General features: G+C 44.3%; 2 protein-coding genes across 5 annotated transcripts; one reads left to right on the top strand and one right to left on the bottom strand.

The window, feature by feature from the left end:
* The first annotated feature begins 48 nt into the window (after window positions 1-48).
* Window positions 49-1,562, top strand: LOC125007075 (RING finger protein 208-like). Its single transcript, XM_047583647.1, has 3 exons — window positions 49-209; window positions 340-699; window positions 827-1,562. Exons 2-3 carry the CDS (start codon window positions 383-385, stop codon window positions 915-917), a joined length of 408 nt encoding a protein of 135 aa, XP_047439603.1. The 5' UTR covers window positions 49-209; window positions 340-382; the 3' UTR covers window positions 918-1,562.
* Window positions 1,563-2,979: 1,417 nt separating this feature from the next.
* On the bottom strand, window positions 2,980-17,981 carry hipk1b (homeodomain interacting protein kinase 1b). 4 transcript variants are annotated; one of them, XM_047582978.1, is made up of 18 exons: window positions 17,655-17,981; window positions 15,326-16,056; window positions 14,784-14,975; window positions 14,509-14,690; window positions 14,278-14,401; window positions 13,381-13,500; window positions 13,112-13,198; window positions 12,837-13,021; window positions 12,599-12,749; window positions 12,318-12,504; window positions 11,130-11,248; window positions 9,792-9,926; window positions 8,596-8,756; window positions 7,672-7,743; window positions 7,272-7,442; window positions 6,636-6,850; window positions 6,433-6,545; window positions 2,980-4,870 (listed from the first exon to the last, which is right to left on the bottom strand). In XM_047582978.1, the coding sequence occupies exons 2-18, from the start codon at window positions 16,052-16,054 to the stop codon at window positions 4,406-4,408; spliced, it is 3,408 nt and encodes a 1,135-aa protein (XP_047438934.1). In that variant the 5' UTR covers window positions 16,055-16,056; window positions 17,655-17,981; the 3' UTR covers window positions 2,980-4,405. The 4 variants fall into 4 exon arrangements, with proteins under 4 accessions (XP_047438934.1, XP_047438935.1, XP_047438936.1 ...); XM_047582979.1 differs by having other exon boundaries at window positions 8,596-8,753; XM_047582980.1 differs by lacking the exon at window positions 9,792-9,926.
* Window positions 17,982-18,025: the final 44 nt, after the last annotated feature.

Here is an 18,025-nt window from a genome sequence, read left to right as displayed (position 1 = left end):
CAACTGAAGGGTGCGCTGCATGTCTATGCGCACAAGAGGAATTCCGCAGAAACTTGTTTTCCTGATAGCGGCGCTTCCTCAGAATCCCACGTGTGACTGCACTCGCGTGGGAGTGTGCATTTAATAGGGCACCGACTAGTAGGCAAGCCATCACAGTAAACCTGACAGTCCAACAGCAAACTCGCAGAGTTCACAGCTCTCTGAAACAAGTGAGTATCTCAGTAGCTGCGTTTGGAGCTTTTACCGGCTTCACTTGTCATTCGTGGATGTTTGAGTTGACTGAACTGTTACCGTCATTTTCTTTTTAATTTATTCATTTATTTATTTTTTCCCCTGTAGCAAATCCTCGGAGCTCGCTCGTCCTTACACTACGGAGATCACCATGTCTGCAACCGAAGAGCTCGAGTGCGTCATCTGCTGCAACGAGTACTCCCGCACCGACCGCATCCCGCGGGTGCTCCACTGCAACCATACCTTCTGCGCCCCGTGCCTGGAGAGGATGTCCCAGCTGTCGGGCGCCATCTGCACCGTCTCCTGCCCCCTGTGCCGCTGGATTACCTGCACGCGGGCCAGCCTGACGCTGCCCGGGGCCCTGTGGGTCAACACGGACATCTGGGATCAGATCGCGGAGGAGCGGGTGAGCCGCGACGATTCCGCGGAGGAGTGGAAAACTACTCAACAACAGGACAGCTCGACGATGTGAGTAGCTTATTCAGTCAAAGCTGCGCGTTTATTAATATTGTTGATAATATTTCATTCGTTCAAAAACGAAGCAATGCGCGCCTGATGACTAATGAAAATATCTTTTTGTGCGTCTTTTCTGCAGGTTCGTGCCAAGGCGCCCGGGTGTCCCGCACATTTTACTAAAAATCGTGCAGTGCCTGCTGCCGCCAAGAGAAAACATGGAGGCCTGCTGAGGGATTAAAACTGCACAAACATTTGTCGTTGCACTTTTGTCTCCGCATTTACGCGCCTGGAGAAGGAGCCTCTGAGACTTTTGCACTGTCCAGTTAAGGACAAGAAGACGGCGCCCGGCCTCGGCGTCCGTGTCCCGTCTGGAGCGAAGGGTTGAGGAGAAGGTTCCTGGAGTGTCTGGAGTCCTTTTTTTTTTATATTACTATCCGTGGGACCTTAAAACGACACCTCCGACCTGAAGCTCGCGCGCTTGGATCTGTGAATATTTTCTAGAGCACTGGTTTGTCCCGTATCCATCAGTAGAACGAATCGTCTTCAAATCTGTAAATATGTCGCGATTTCGAAGCTGGAAGTGAAAGGGGTTATTCTTGTACATTAAGTTATATGTTGTAAATTATTAGCAGATTTTGATTTTTTATTTTCTTCTTCTAGGTGTCACTAACATGAAGGATTTAAATCCTCGGAGTTGCTCCAGATGTATTTATTTGACATGAATTACACTTATCAAGTGTCTGGATCACTATCTAAGAAAAGAAATTCTTAATATTTATTATTTATCGCTGTAGATCGACTTAATCTGTGAACTAAGCGCATCTGTTGTGGAAATACTGGTGGCATTTTAATAAAGTTTTTAACAAGAAACTGAAGCTGTGCAGCTGATGACTGGCTGGTTTTATTTATGGTTGCAGTTCTAACCAGACTTTAACCAGGACGTTTGCTTTAAATTGACTCTAGTAATGAAAATCAGGAGGCCGGACGGGCCTTTTATTTATATATTCAAAACAGATTTTATATTTATGTTCCAGTGTGATGGAAATACGTTACACTGATTAAATTCCTGCTATTTGTTTAAATAGTATAGAGTATTTTAATAGTACAGTAAAAGAGGAGACCTAGAGGTTTTTATTAGTTTAGATTAGATACTTAATTTATCCCCCGTGGGAAATTCGGTGTCCAGCAGCTCCATCGCATAGAAGCAGTCTAGATATAAAGATATTTAAGTTATATAATAATATATAATTCTGCGTGAAAAATACAAATTACTGGAAGCAATCGAAAATATGTAGATTTGTGTGATTTATTTAAGCATAAAGATAGTTGATCATTAATGGTAATGATCTTTTTTTTTATTGTGCTTTTTAAACACATTAATTTGTGTAAGTGTAGATAGTTAGATGTGGGGGTTTTTTATTGTCCAACAAAATTTGTTGACAATAAACAACCAACTAAACTATATAAAAAATGAAAATTCAGTATTTCCGTCACCTAACATATAGATTTTCTTGAATTTTTTTTAGTTTCTTGTTTGTGTGTAGTCTCCTAAAGTTGACATTTGGTCTCGTGGCTGCACAGGATCCTGCACAGTCCTGATTTCAGGTGAAAGTGGTGGAGGAGATATTGCTCTTTTGCATTTTTCATTCATTGTGTGTAACCACTGGAGCTACACCACAGCTGTGACCGGGCATAGAGGTGCACCCTGGACAGGGTTGTGTTACGACAGAAATTCATCCACATTTAGAACCACTTATGAACCTAACGAGCTCGTCTTTGGACACACACATACAGTGGTGCATGCATTCGTGAAATGTTGCATTAAGAATCACTCTTAGGTCTTCGAGTGCAATTTCTTTTAGTGCAATCACAGACGAGATACAAAAGAAATATATATATATATATATATATATATATATATATGTCATTTAAAACTTTATACTGATCAGGTCCATAAAAATACATGAGCATTGGGTGATCTTTTACCAGTGATCCACTAATGAAAGTCACGCTTCTTATGGCGGATGTTGTGTATTCAGTTTGAAACAATAAAATAATAAATAGAACAAAAACTTTGACCCACGGACCATCGTACACGTCCTGGATTGTTTTGTTGACTCCAAACATTATTGCAGATCTTTTTATATTCCTCTGCAAAGCTTACGACTCTGTAAATGTTCAGTTGGCGCACATGTCAGCAGCCACTGTAAAAATCCGAGAGGAACAGTTTCCCTGCAGTTCGGCTTCTCGTCGAAGCCAAAATCCACACATAGAAAACAAAGCGAGCCGCCGTGTGTTTGTGGTTATTTTATTGGAAAACAGTGACAGTGGATTATTGGAGCTGAAACCTTTTTCCCTGAATTAGTTCTACCGAATAGCCTCTTAACTATACTATGTTAAGATGAAATACAGTTAAATATTCAGACAATACAACACAAAACTGATGCAAACACAAGGAAGGGTGTAAAAAAAAAAAACAACGAAAACAAAATGCTTTCATGAACCCCCCAAGAAACCATCCGGAGATGAACCTGCTTTCAATGAAAGGCAGGAACAGGTACAAGTCTGTTCAGGCCTCGAACGGAGGAGCACCTCCGACTGGCACGGATACAACACTCGACGATGACAAGGATTTGCATACGAATCTGCCCTCGAGCAGCACAGTGGGTAGTTTAGTACAGCCTCCTCGCGAGCGTTTCCAAAAAAAAAAAAGAGAGAACGTGGGACAAATTTCAAACAAAACTGGCCAGAAATTCAATTTAATATGAGCAGGTCCTACACAATCAGGATTCACATATTCATGTATATAGAGTTTTTTTTTCAGTCCATATGAAACTGATTTTTTTTTCTTTTTTTTTCATATTTTGAAAAGGAGAGAACAGGGGAGGGGTTTTTTTTTTTTTACCTTTAAAAACAAAAGCTTTTCATTCCTCAGGATCCCACTCTGAACTTCATAAATACATTCAGCACTCAGTTGTTGTAGTATTTAACAAAAAAAAAAAAAGGTTCTATTGCATAAGGAACATGGTCGATCGTGCCTAAACACTGTCACTACATTAACAGACTATCACATGTGCACTTAAATTAACATGTATCCATCACAGTTTTCACCACATTTCTTTTCCACATCTTCTTTTGTGAGCGTTCCTCTTCCTACCTCACACACGAAACATAATTTAAAAACAGTTAAAAGACATAAGTGAGAGTAAACAGACATGGGTAAGGTACAGTCATTATTATGGTCACTAAAAACGCCTCGGTGGGAGGGGGGCCTCAGTGGGTTAGTGTGAATACTTTGTGAGTAAGGCTCGTGACAAACAAAGAACTTTCAGCTTCTCTAGTAACGTAGAAGCTCACCTGAAGTTTGACAGGGCTGAAATCTCTCTTCGCACAAAACCTCAAGATAAACAGGTGGAAAAAACACATTTACCACGACGCCGTAATCAGGGTACGATGTGGGGAGGAGGGGGGGGTGGGGGCAGAACGTGGGCCACGGACGAAGTTTTTAGGAGAAAAATCATAACATGATACGTCACAAATAATACGAACAAACAATTCAAAAACAGTCCAAAGGAGCATATAAATGAGCTAGAGGTGAAATGCTTTCTTGTAGTTAAAAGAAGCAACTAAAAAGTGACTGACAGTTACAGTTTAAATGTCCCTTTGTGATAGTATGCCGGGAAGTAGATTCTTTTTTTTTTATTATTCTTTCCTCTTCCTACAAGTAGGGGTACTGCGTGAGGCGCCGAGGGCTAAGCTGGTAGGCGGTGTAGGCCTCGGCGCGCGGGGTCACACTGACGTAGGGAGAACCAGTGGCGAACTGATGCTGGTAGGCCGCGGGGAGGCCGTGCAGCAGACTACTGACTGAATCCTTCCGACTGGCCGAGTCTCTCCTGGAGGAGGAGGATGAGGTGTACGTTGCTGCATAGGCGGAGGGGGAGTGTCCGTGGCTGCCGTGGCCGCGGCCCAGCAGCTGCTCCATGGCCTGAGAAGCTGAGGAGAGGGCGGTGGAGGCCGGGTAGGTGTAGAGGCCCGCGGCCGAGCCCGACGCCAGGGCGGACACCTCGGGGAAGCTGTAGTGAGAGGCCGAGACGGCCGGGGGGAACGTCTGCTGGCGGCGCAGAGACGAGTCGCCGTGGGACGCCCCCGAACGCTCCTGAGATGAAGAAACCACCGGCTGGACCTGGGAAGAGATGACGCATTAGACCGACTTCTGCTTTTAGATCAGACAACTCACGTCAGCCATGCAGTGCTCATGACAATAGCTAGGGCGGCGCAGTGCACCGGTTCATATAATTATGTTATGATGTGATTTTTTAACCCTTTAAGACCTGAACATCCACCTACGCATTAAAAAAAAAAAACAAAAAACCTTGCAGTATTTGAATTACCGTAACTCACCAATGGACAAAATTCAAAGTGTGGCTGAACACTGGGAAGTTGACACAAGATCGAGGAAGAGAGAGAGTTGTTTGGAGGAATTTGTTCCTCAAAAACGAAGTTACTTAAACGCTTGAGATGTCACGAAGATCTTCCCGACAAAAGCACAACTTCCTAGTGTGCCACACTCTGAATTTTGTCAATAGAGCAATTTACTGTGTGTGCCACTGCGAGGCTGGTGAAGAGGGAAAGGTGATCAGACCTTCCTGATTTCTGGGGACATGCCCCTGTTTTGGACGACCCGTCCCTGAAAATGTCCCCAATTTTAGCCGTTTGTCAATGAGAAAAACAATGTTGCACGCAGACTACACTTATTACGGTTGTCGGGCACACTGCTGCTGATGTTATAGACATGGCAGTTGAAATATGTTTAATTATGAACAAATGTGTAAATTAATAAATTAATAAATAACGAAAGAAAGGCATCAGCTACAGGCCGAAGGATTTCAGTGTCAGTCCAGCCACCGTCGCCCTCACGCTTGCTCTGGAGGTTGCAGGCTGGTTTTTGCGAAGCGTCTTGAGATGATTTGTATTGTTATTGGCGCTATATAAATAAAACTGAATTGAATTGAATTGACAATACAATGTTTCCACAAACATTCGTGAGAATATGCTTATGTAAGATCGAGTACAGTATCGGGGAGTGAATCTAATTTATAGTAAACAGGGTTTCTTTCAGGAGGAACTGGAAAAACAGCTCGAGCATAAGATAGTCGGTGAGCGCAGCGTCGTTTGAAACAAACATACAGAAATATTTCCGTTTTCGTTAACGAAACGTTATGGCGGAGTAAATCAGAACCTGGGTGGGCTGCCATGGTATTTACATGGTGCATGGTATGGGAAGCACTGCACACAAATTAAAGTATGAAGACAATTATACCATGTGTCCAGCAGGGGGCAGTTTCTAATCAGCAATAATAAATTCAAACCAGGGTTTAAAAATCAGAAAATGTTTTAAGATTAAAAGCAGGAAACAAACCTTATGACTGGTGCTGCTCTGAGTCTGCATACGTTAACATACTTTTTTTGTTTTTAAGCTTTTCTAACCTTATTGGAACTCTCTTTGTTTTCTCGTGTTGCTGACATCAGATTGTTTAGCAGCAAAGCTGCAACCGATGAGTCAAATATAATTATTCATCAGCATGTTGAGTTATTCAAAATACTTTTGTGGGATTTTCTTTTTTATATATATTGGGAGAGCGAAGCATAAACTGAAGGCAAGATTAAGTTAATTTCTGGGAATGTTAACCTCAAGTCAACAGCCTCATTTAACTTGATCTGACTAAAAGACGGAGGCATCTTTACCTGGCTGAGGTTTAAGGGGTGCGACTGGCTCGCCACCAGTCCGTGACGCTCCACGCTCTCCCCCGAGCTGCAGGGCTGTCGGTTAGATGACCTCTTAGGCTTCACGTAGTTCACTGCAGAGTTAAAGGCGGTAAGCTTTAATAGATGACTTCACACCAAACACGACACTCGTTAGCGACCGGACAAACAAAGCCGACTCTCACCGGTCTCTTGGCGCCCACGTGAGAGCGCGCCCCTCTCGGACGCCTGCGTTTTGACGGAAGGAGCCACCACGGCCAGAGACTTGGCCTGACGGGAGGAGATGCTGCTCGCAGGGTTGAACGTGCGGGGGAGAGGGGTCAGGGGGCTGGCTGTAGAGGAGTCCGAGTCGTGCACCGTCACACAGCTGATAACGTTGGTGCGCTGGCTCAACCCAACACTGTGTGAACGGAGAAAAGGGTCATTTCCCAGAAAGCTAAATGTGTAGATGAAGCCCTCCAGCAGAAAATATGTACAGTAGCACTAGTATTTGAAAGGGGTGGAAACACTTAATATGTTTATTAAATCCCAATAACCATCGTGTAAACACTGGGGTCTGAACCCAAGTAAATCTATTCCGATTTAGTTTTGATTAATTTTAATCACATCATGAAATACTGTCCGTGTTAATCCGGTGATGTCTCAAAGATGATTTGAAATAACAGAGTAAAGAGAGGCTCAGTAATCCAGGAATGAATTCATTTTTTAGCCTTTTTTGTAATAGTCTTTTGTATGCATTTCTTACTGAATTCTGCGCTACTGTGACAAAGTAACTTCCCATACATGGGATAAATAAACGTTTTCCTATGTCTTGCTCTCACCTGGCCGGATGAAACTTGCGCTCGTCCTCGGTGTCGGTGTCGCTGTGAATAGTGATGATGCTGACCGCTGGGCTGGGCGTGTCGGAGATGATGATGGGCTGAGACAAGGTGGCGCTGGAGCTCGGTGGCGTCACGCCGCTGCTGCTGAGTAATGAGGCGGTGGATAGACCCCTACGCAGAGAAGCACAAAATTTAGTGGGATTTTTTTTTAGCTGGGGTATAACGAACAAAATGAGGAAAGAAGACTATTCTAGTAATCTAGAAAATGCACCAACAAAGGGTTCTTTAAATAACTTTATTGAGATTATTTGCACAGACGACTTCTCTTTTTACCCAACTATAAACAGACGAGAGCTTAAATCTTGACAAAATCCATCTTAGATAAAAATAAGTAACTCACCTGTTCCTGTTCTCTCCACGTCGGGGTTTCACCTTCTTCCTCTCCTGCTGAGTCCTGGTCTGAGTTATGCTCCTGTATGGGTCAAAGGTCAAACCAGTCAGTGGTGAAGACAACAGGGAAAAAGAAAACATGATGAATTTTCTATCCTGAAGCTGTGTTGGAGGTGATCACAAGGGTATTTGCCGTTTTACTTGAACTTTTGTCTGGGTTGTATCTTCCTCCCGTCAATGATCAGGTTTGAACTTTAGTTCAACCGACAACAAACTTCAGTATTAAAAGCCCTTATTTTTATGGCTTCATTTATTTGTATGTAATTTGGAACTAATGAGATGATCTTTTAAAGTCATTAGACATAAATACTGATGAAAAGGAGTATTTTTCATCAGGGACGGGCACCGACAACATCGCGTGACGACGAGGAAGACGTGATGGCAGAGAGACTGAAACAGTCGTTAATGTGGTTTCCCTTCTCCAGAAGAAACTGTAACAGCGCAACGTGCTATCAAGCAACGGCTGCAACTCCAGCAACAAGCTGAAGCATTTGTTTGACGACGCACGGCATTAAATACCGAAAGTGCCACGTGTTCAACGATCTCCAGTCAATGAGTGCAGCTATTGCTAAGTCTCAGCAGAGCAGTGCTAGTGATTTCCTATTTGTTTTCTTACATGAACTCTTATCTCTTGTTTACACGAATCCATGAACGCCTATTTTTTGTAGAGCCAAAAAAATCACAGTAGGAATTGATAAGGGAATCGATAGAGAATCAGATCAATTAGCAGATAATGGCCTCGGTATCAATAAACATCGTATCGATGCCCATCCCTAAAAATACGACGGAAGATTCTCAAACTGCGCCGCTACGCTCCTCCAGAACACTACAGCCAGTGTGTCGGCATGCGCCTGGATGCTGCCGATTGACCCACCGCCAGCTGTGTCCCTGCTGCATGGCAGCGTCCGAGTGAACCGCTTCCAGGGGCGATTCATTGATATTCGACTGATGGGCAGAGCTGTGGATGGCCACACCTGGGACCTGCTGCCATGACGACGGTATGAGGATTTGTTGGGTACCAGTGGGCCAGGCCTGCTGAGGAGAAAGAAAGAAAAAAGAAAAAATAACACACTTCAGCAAGTGTAAAAGAGGATTGACACCGTAAAACTATCTGACTGCTGGAACGGGCCACACAGATTGAGCCATGCCGAGAAATAAATCCAAAGACCGAGTACAAAAGAGGCAAGCCAATGGCCGATCTCTTCTACAGGCAAAAGCACAAAGCTAGATAAGCGAGCAACCCTTCCCAAAGCCATTCCTTTATTATAGCATTGCCCTGCAACAGATCCACAAGATGATGTCATGCAAAGCACAAACAATGAAGGACTGTAAACAGTCGGATCAGGTATAAAGACAGAACCGTGGTGCCTGTTAAAGGAGAAACGCTTAAAGAGATTAGTTTTATTTCCCTGATGCCAGCCAAACAGTCTGCTGATAATGCGTCTTGGGGGAAAAGGCATGCCACATGTTCTGGGGCTGAAACAAAAGATGTGTGTCAGAGAGTCAGGCGGGCTGCCGGGGAGGGGGTTTCCCCTCCGCTCTGCGGCTTCAACCTCCTGAAACCAAGGAAGGACAGGACGAGAAAAAGCTGCAAGCAAAGCGCAGACAATTCAGCAACACATGCGCTCCATGCCTTCAGCACACCTATGGGGGGAAAGACTGGGGGATGAAAGTGTGTGACCGGTGAAGGGAGAGCGTGTCCCTGGGAGTAGAAAGAGAATGGAAAAGTTTGCCAATTGTTACCAAATGTCAGTAATAATAATACTGAGAAGGACAAAGATGCTGCCAGACCAAAATACAGTTTGGTTTCCTTACAAAAAAAAAATAAGCACTGACCGACCATGATTCTCACAACCATGACAAGTCTACAAGTGAAAGGGGGGAAAATGTTGAAATACGATGCGTAAAACGAGGCTAGCCCCATACGACGTGTGGCACAGAGGGAGCAGGAAACTTGCAAACGAATGAAGAGAAGAGGGAGAGTGGGGCAGGAGAGAGAGATGGCGTTGTTAGTGGTAGAGGGAGAGTGCATGTGCATGTCCGTCTTCACGGATGTGATCGTTGCTTTACCAGCACTGTGGCTGTGTGCTCCAGTAGGGTGGGCCGACCCACCCCGGCGCCCAGCCCAAGGGGCAGAGAATACTGGGAGGCTAAGCCTGCTGGGGGTGGGTGCAGGGTGGCCACCATCAGGGGTGTACAGGAACCCTGGAGGGAGGGAGGGAGGGAGGGAGGATAGGGGAGGGCAGTGTTAGGTCATGATGAAAAGTAATGCCCCTTCCAGGCTGATCTAGATTAAAAAAAAAAAAAAAAAAAAGGGACAGAGCAGATACAACCAGCTGCCCCCACCGGCCCTCAGGAAAACCCGACTTCTGCAGCGCGTGGCAATTGTTCCTCATATTAGCAAACAGCAAAGAAAAAGCCCTCGCTACGAACGTGACGTATGAAGAGACTGAGGGGATAAGAGGCCCGATCCAATCAGAGCGGAAAGTAAATCTGAGGCGAGGTGCAGAAAACAGGAGGAAGATCACGGACACATCTTCTGTTATTTTACCATTCGTTTGATGTAAAGGTGCATCAACCAACATCTCTACTGAAAGCAAAACTTTTTTTTTTTTTTTTTTTTTTTTTTTAAATAATCTACTCCACCCTTCTCCCAGCAGCAGCTCTACAGGCAGAATGGAGGGCAGCATGAAAGGAGAGAACCTCAGCATGGAGCCTTTGGATGCACTCGGTGGATTATCTCCATGAATGAGTAAAGTTCTCCAGCAACACAGAGCAGTTATTAAGTTATAAAATGGCACATCATGTGCACTGTGTCCACATTTTAGCATTGACTTCCATCTTTAATTTGAATCAGTACATTAACCATGATCACGACTAAGATGTTTTTGAAAAATAGTCGTTCTATTGTCCATAACAATCCAAACCAATGTGACTGGTAACGTCTTTCCATTTGAAACGACAGACAATGAGAACGTCTCCAAACGTCTGTCAATATTCTGACAGACAAAAAGGCAGAAGTGTAGTTCCAGAGAAACTTAACTGAGGTTAATTTCCAGTTAGACTTGACTTGACGCTCTCCAAGCGTTTGCCCCTTCTGACTTTGTGTGTGCTTATTGGATTAAAAAAAGGGTTCCTGCAAGTCTTTATTCGCACACAAAGAGCAGCATCATTCCCGAGTAAAACCTGCTCATTTTGCCCCCAAGGCCACAGGCCACAGGCAGGAACACTCATCCAACATGACAACGGGGATAAAGAGCAGGCAAACACACCACACCGTGTGGTCTTGTTGGATATTGACAACCACAAGAAGTAACTGGTGCGTTCATTACATAAAAACTATTAGGAAGAATGAGTCATTTCATGACAATGCGACAACGCGTACAAGCACGCCTCGCTGCCTCTTACCTGTGTGAGCATACTTGGCTGGAGCTGCAGAGGCTGTGCAGACTGGTTCTGAGGTACTATGGGCACAGAGTTCTCCACCCTCACGGGAAAACTCGAACTCTTACTGGTTGGCTGCAGCCCTGGAAGACAAAGGAAAGACAACTTTGATGAGTTGCTCATTCGTCAGGTATCTATTAATTATCAAGATCTAATTAACGAAAAACATTTAGGCAACGGTGTCGCGTATAAATGCCAACAACTGGTTCCAAATAGTTTTTTTGTACGAGCACAGATATGCATTTGATTGTTGGATGAAAGGGATAACCCGACATGAACCCTCTGGAGTCAACTAGTGCTAGGGCGCATCCAAATCACACAACTAATTTAAGACGAGGTAGCAGCAAGACGCAGCGTCACTGAATCTCCGTTTCAACTTTTAGAGAAACTGCTAACTTCAACCTATATATCAGTTTTGAAATTGTGCCGATAGGCCAAGTAAAACTAGACTTATTAAAAATATGTCACGCCTCACTTTTTCGCCGTCATGTTGGTAGGCGTCTGGTGCACAGAGAAACAGTAAAAAGCAAAACGCTAGAAAGCAGAGATTGCTAGAAAGCTTTGAATGCTAGAAAGCAAAAAAAAGCAAACAAACAAAAAAAAACATGACATCCCCTTTCCTATTGATGGAAAAATGCATCTCATCAACCAATCAGGAAATGATGGTTGCTAAGAAAGAGGAGTGATGTCTATGGAGTGACTGCAGCCAGAGACTTTTAGATATTATCACTTATTGTTACGCCTGATAGTTTTGTAAATACTTGTGTGATGCATTTTGGTTGTAAATAGCCTGGTTGTTTGCTAAATTTGTACGTGAGCTTTTGAAATTTACACTTTAGATTTAGACATTCCAAGTTATATTAAACACGTTTGTGGTTTTCAGTTCGGTTTTATAGTTTCAGTGTAGTTTTAGGTCCAACGTGTTAATACAGTTGCCCAAAATTAATTGTAAAATGACACACGAGAGGTTATGCTGATAAGAATGACACCAAACAAGGCAAAGTAAACCGGTTTTTCAGATGAAATATAAAAGTAAAAGCAATTACTTTAACAGCCAATTATACTCTAGACTCAGAGGGTTAAAGGTTTAATTAAAACAAATCACAGCACAAACCACCTTTTGTGTCGTTTCTAAATGTTTTCATTCTGTACCTTGAAGCGTGGAGGGTGGGCAGACGATGAGGGTCTGCTGGAAGGGTTCAGTCTGGCTACACAGCCCAGCAGGGCGCGTTGGAATTGGGACACTCTGTTGAGTCAGCCCGGGAATGTTGATGGTCGCCTGCTGGTACAGAGCTGGCTGATAGTTTAGCAAAGGCACAGCGCCCCCTGCAGAAGGCACCTGTTAAAATAACAAAAAAAAAGTGATCAGCACTGGGCCGGAGAACTCGCCTGTAAATGTGTGTGAGAACTTACGGCGAACGTGCAGGTCGTACCTGGTTATGCTGGTTGAGTTGGCTACTGAAGGTAACGGTGAGGTTGCCCGCGGCGGCGCTGGGGACCGCGTTGGTGGAGTACAGGGACTTGCCGCTGTCGTAGGCGCTCCGGCGCTTGCAGATCTCCATGTTCTGGAAGCACGACTTCACGCTAGAGAGGATTGAACGGCAGCGTTTCAGTAATTGCATTTACAGTCTCAGGCCAATCTGACAAACGTGCACGCCGTCGCGCACTCACTGGGAGCTGTGGGGATAATCCATAAGGTGGCTCATCGTGACAAAGGGGTGACCCAGGGTTTTTGTAGGCGTGATCCTTTTGTCAGCATCCAGACGGAGCATTCGTTTCAACAGGTCTATAAACTCTCGTCTGTCAGCTTTCTCGGCCAGCATGTCCGTGCCCTCCAAATGAGAAGACAGGTTGACCTGGAACGCACAAAATGCACAAATGGTCAAGAAAACCACACGTGCTACAGTTAAAGTGACTGCCTGGGTTGTGCGCTTGTTGCCACGTACCTGCATCATGTCATCTAGACAGTTGAAGATGTACTTCCTGGCCTCCTTGGATTTGATGCCCATCTCCATTTCATGCTCTGACGGGGTCTGGAAAAAGAACACAATCTCTCTTTATCCTTCAACCATTCTCCTAAAACTTAAATTAAATGCACCAATGCTTGCTTATAGTTTAACAAATTCGGCTATTTTAATACAGCCTGGCTAATGCCTTACAAGCCTGCTTAATAAGCAGACACCCAGCAGGATTTTATCTGAGCGTATATATTAACCTTAAGCCTCCACAGTGGGTAGCTGGAGTCGGAGCCGCGGTTGAAGAAGCGGCTCGTCTTGGTGCCGGCGCTCAGTAGGTACTCGGCTGGCAGGCCTTGTGTCTGAGAAATGTAACGGATCTGGACAACGGGGGGGGGGGATAGAAAGGGTGAAAAACCAGGATGAGACAAAACAGTGAGTGTCTTATAGAGTGGATTCATAGGGTGTTGTCAGGCCTCTTCACCTACTGCATTTAGTTTCAATACAAATACAAAATGTGTTCATATATTTGCAAATTTACTGAAGTAAAGTGGCAACAAACAAAACAAGACACATTTGATTGATAGTACTGAGGCTGCTTTGCTTGGAGAAGACAGGTAAAGGCCTCTGAGAACATGAAGAAACTTTGCCTGATTCTAAGATGTGATGAGAAAAATGAGTGTATAATCCATACAGTGACAGGTCATAGAGCAGGGGTGTCAAACTCATGTTGGTTCAGGGGCCACGTACAGAAACAATATGATCTCAAAGGGGCCAGAACTTCAAATGTTTCCCTTTGTTTTAGCACAAACAAGTACATTATGAAAGTGTTTACATTTAATGAACTATTACAAAATCTTTTATGAACAACCAGATGTTTCTGCAATTTCTGTACGTCTCCGTGTTGTGTTATGTCCACAGCTCTCTCTAAAATTGTGTGAAACCAAGGAAAAGTAGTTACTTTCATTGGAAAATTTGCAGTTAATGTCTTCAGTGTAATTTTTGCACTTTGCAAATTCATCTCGCGGGCCAGATCAGACCCTCTGACGGGCCACTTTTGGCCCGCGGGCCGTATGTTTGACACCCGTGTCATAGAGTGTAGGTGAAATGACATTTTTATACATTCACCATCAAAAGGTGTAAAAAATAGCACTGACCTGGTCGTACTCCGAGGCTCCAGGGTAGAGAGGCCAACCCAGAAACAGCTCAGCGATCACACAGCCTAAAGACCACATGTCAATGGCCTCACAGAAGGGGAGGCCCAAAATGATCTCCGGAGCCCTGCGCGGTAAAGATAAGTTTACAGGGCATGTCCATTCGTCACCACTCGTCTTAACGGGATTACAAAGAAATGTGCGTATCAAACGGCCACAGCGCTTGCCACCCACCTGTAGTAGCGAGACTGTAAGTAGGTTGAGCACACCGCTTTGGACACGTGACTTGCCGAGCCGAAGTCAATCACCTTCACCCTGTAGGGCTGTCGGTGAGGGTCCACCAGCATGATGTTTTCAGGTTTTAGGTCTGCGTGGATCAAGCCCAGGCTCTTCAGTTTCATCAGTGCTGTGGCCACCTGAACATACAAACACGCAATTATTAGTCTACAAATAAAAATGAGAACGAAATCAGGGAAGTGCCTGCTTTTAACAGTGTATCGTGCGCCAACCTGCTGCAGGATGGGTCGGATGTGTCGTAGTGGGAGGGGGCTGAACTTGCTGTGCTTGAGGAAATCGTACAGATTCTGCTCTAGCATTTCGAACACCAAGCAGGTGTGACCCTTGTGTTGGAAGCATTCGTACGAACGCACAAAGTTATATTCATCTGCGTTCTCTGCGCTCAGTCGGTTCAGGATGCCCACCTGTATAAAGAAATAATAAAAACAATGAACAACTCCATATTAATTATTAATAAAAGCTGGTTTGCTCTTGTTCCATTATGAAGGAAATGAAAGTGAATTTTAGTTAACAGTAATTCTGATTTGTATGATCTACAATTACAATAATTACAAGTTTAATACTGTATTAATTTATTCTAAGATAATGAATACTGCTGGGAGACAGAAGTAGAACTATTGCAAAAAGCTTCTGCTACAACTACTGAGAGGGGAACATCATCATTTCCCATTTTTTGATCTCAATATGATTCCTTTAGATTACACATCATTAAACATTCATATAGAACACATTTGCAAAAATTGCGTCTGTTCACCTCAATTTGACCCTGGCGAGCATACGACGGGTGGTTTTTCAGAATCTTGATCGCTACAATCTCATTGGTGCCCCTCTTCCAGCACTTGGCCACTTGTCCGAACGTGCCCCTTCCCAGGAACTCCAGCACTTCATAGCTGCAGGACACGGAGCAGAGGATCTCGTGCTGCACAAGCTGATAATCCCCTTCCCCGTTGGAGCTGCTGCTCTTGGTGGTTGGAGCCGAGTGAGGTATAGACTGGCCCGTGCCCCCTCCTCCGCCGCCCCCGGTACGGGTGGAATAAGCTGCTGCGGGAGCCGAGAGCTCCTCCAGTATCTGAACGCTGCCGCAACCACTCCCGCTGCCCTCGCTGGCCTCCTCGATCTTCCTCTTCTGCCCGTGTCTGTGCCCCCTCGTTTCGGAGGACGTTTCGTGGGCGTAGGAGGAGGATATCGCCTGCTCGGTGACGCGTCGGCTGGACCCCCGGGGAAGACTGCCGGTGCTGTCGGCCGCCCTCACCACCACCTGACCCCGGGAGCCGGGCGCTGCGGGAGGGAAGACGAGGGACGGCGCAAAGGGCGGCACGGCCATGGCGGGGGTGAACGTGTACGCCGACTGGCCTGCTATGGAGCTGTAAGCTTCAGTGGTGGACACGTCCCAAACATTGCTCTCCACCTTGAGCTTTTTGACGCGGCAAAAGGCACTGGAGGAGATCGATGGGGGCGAGAAGACCTGCAGCTGAGAACTCATAGCTGAAAAGAAATTAAGGAGGATTAAGTATATGGATACAAAACATCTTGTATTATAATACATCATTAGAATAGGTTTTAATATATTGTTAATGTACACAGCATACAGCTCATTAAAGGTAATGCAACTGTACAAGAATAATCAATAAATAATAAGCAGACCCACTAATAATGTCATTCATAGTTAGTTGCAGTCTTACGCTGGTATTATAAGTAATAAAGACTGGGGCCATTGTATCATAATGCATTTGGTTTAGTAAGTACTGGTAGTACATCTCAGTGCTGGCAACGGAGTGAAAAAAATCTAAAACATTATCAGATCCACAACCACCAAGATACATTAAACTGAATTTCGCAACTGTGATTTTATACTAATTAAAACACTTAAAACGAAACACATCAACGATGAGCACGGGACATGAAAATGTTCTCGAAACGCACAAGCAAAGTGTTGACAAGGAAGCGCGGCGAATATCTACGATCTCCCAGGACTCAAGTTTGTTTTCTTGCTATTTTTTGCTTGTGTAAGGGTGGAGTGGTAATGTGAGGAAGTTCTGTGTTTGGAAATAGGCTGTGTGTGTTTTTTTTTTCTTTCCATGTTGTCAAGGGGTGTCATAATATTTCACAAGGAAATCAAGCAAGCCTTTAAAAAAAAAAAAAAAAAAAATGAAACCAAGTAAACAAACAATCTCTCAATTATCTGAAAGCGCAATCTGGACGGCTCAACCACTAATAGCATGCAAGTACAAACCGAAGATCTTAACATTTAAAGGGGGGATGTTTACCCCTTTATGGGGCAAGGCATCCTGTACGTTAACATGTTTGCATGTCTGTCCCTCCCAGTGAGGTTTAGGAGGCATCACCCAGCCAATCAGTAAAGATCAATGAAACATTTCCAGGCCAAATCCTTGGCAAACGTGATCTGCTGAGTCCACTCCTGCATGAACACTGGGCATAACCGCTTTATTAGGTACCATAAAGAAGTGGCCCAGTGTTTTCTAACGTGATAAGGCATGTGTTGACAAATGCCTGATGGTCTAGACACGTGTTTACATTTGTGCACCACTTTAGGAACCTTATATATTCAATCATCTTGAGTTTCTCCATGAAAATGAGTAAATTCTCAAAAGTAAAAAAAAACAAAAAGAAAACTTGCGATGCCCTACAATAACACACTGGGGCCGAAACTTTGAATTTACAAGTATATCAATGAGTGTAAAGGGTTAAGAGAGTTTAACCAAATTACTGAGCAACATTTTCCAAAAAAAAAAAAGTTTTGACACAAGAGCTGACAGGATATATGTTGTGTAACTTGTGTTTGGAGCAGCGATTGTCTCCGATGTGGAAAAATACCCACATCGCTCTCAGAATAGGCATTTTAGTCACCAGCCTGGTCGTCTCTAGCCATTCACGTTTTAACAATCTGAACAAACGAAGCAGACTTTTAAGATCTAAATCAACAGGGCAGGATTAAATAACTCGCTGGTGTGGCTAACATGCTAATTTCTGAAATTATAAACGGATTCTTCAACACAACAAAGGTCGGTCAGGGACATGACGCACAAAGGGAAACACACAATCGACAAACGTTTATAACGTACCGCATTTGGTGTTATTTCAGCTTCGGAAACACGGCTTCGTCCGAGGTTTAAATCCCACTCTCGCAGTCTGCAGGAGCAGCGTTATCCGATGGTGAACTAAGGCTGAATGCTACCTAGGCCTGCATTGTTTCTTCAGGCGGTGGCGAGCCGTTACAGTGCCGAGTATTTAGAGTAAAAACGCAACGGTCTCATTGTATTCACAAATGAAACCGTCTAGTGCTAAAATATGTACATTTGTTGCCTAAAACATGATAAAAACCTACTCTAAAAACCGTCTATCTCGGAGCGGCCAAATCCACTTTTCACCGGAACAAACCACGTCCTTATATCAGCTGCGAGGCCTACGTCACTTCCGGGTTCTACCGTAATTA

This window comes from Mugil cephalus, chromosome 4, assembly GCF_022458985.1.
Source record: "Mugil cephalus isolate CIBA_MC_2020 chromosome 4, CIBA_Mcephalus_1.1, whole genome shotgun sequence".
Taxonomy (NCBI): Eukaryota; Metazoa; Chordata; class Actinopteri; order Mugiliformes; family Mugilidae; genus Mugil; species Mugil cephalus.
The sequence above is the reverse complement of the archived record's forward strand: the minus strand, read 5'-3'. Positions and strand labels throughout refer to the sequence as shown.

Coding starts and splice junctions, on each gene's coding strand:
- LOC125007075 (XM_047583647.1), top strand. CDS start 383: ATGTCTGCAACCGAAGAGCTCGAGTGCGTCATCTGCTGCAACGAGTAC. Junction 700..826: donor CAACAGGACAGCTCGACGAT/GTGAGTAGCTTA, acceptor TCTTTTCTGCAG/GTTCGTGCCAAGGCGCCCGG.
- hipk1b (XM_047582978.1), bottom strand. CDS start 16,054: ATGAGTTCTCAGCTGCAGGTCTTCTCGCCCCCATCGATCTCCTCCAGT. Junction 11,249..12,317: donor CCCACCCTCCACGCTTCAAG/GTACAGAATGAA, acceptor TTTGTCTTCCAG/GGCTGCAGCCAACCAGTAAG. Junction 9,927..11,129: donor AGCCAAGTATGCTCACACAG/GTAAGAGGCAGC, acceptor CCCTCCCTCCAG/GGTTCCTGTACACCCCTGAT.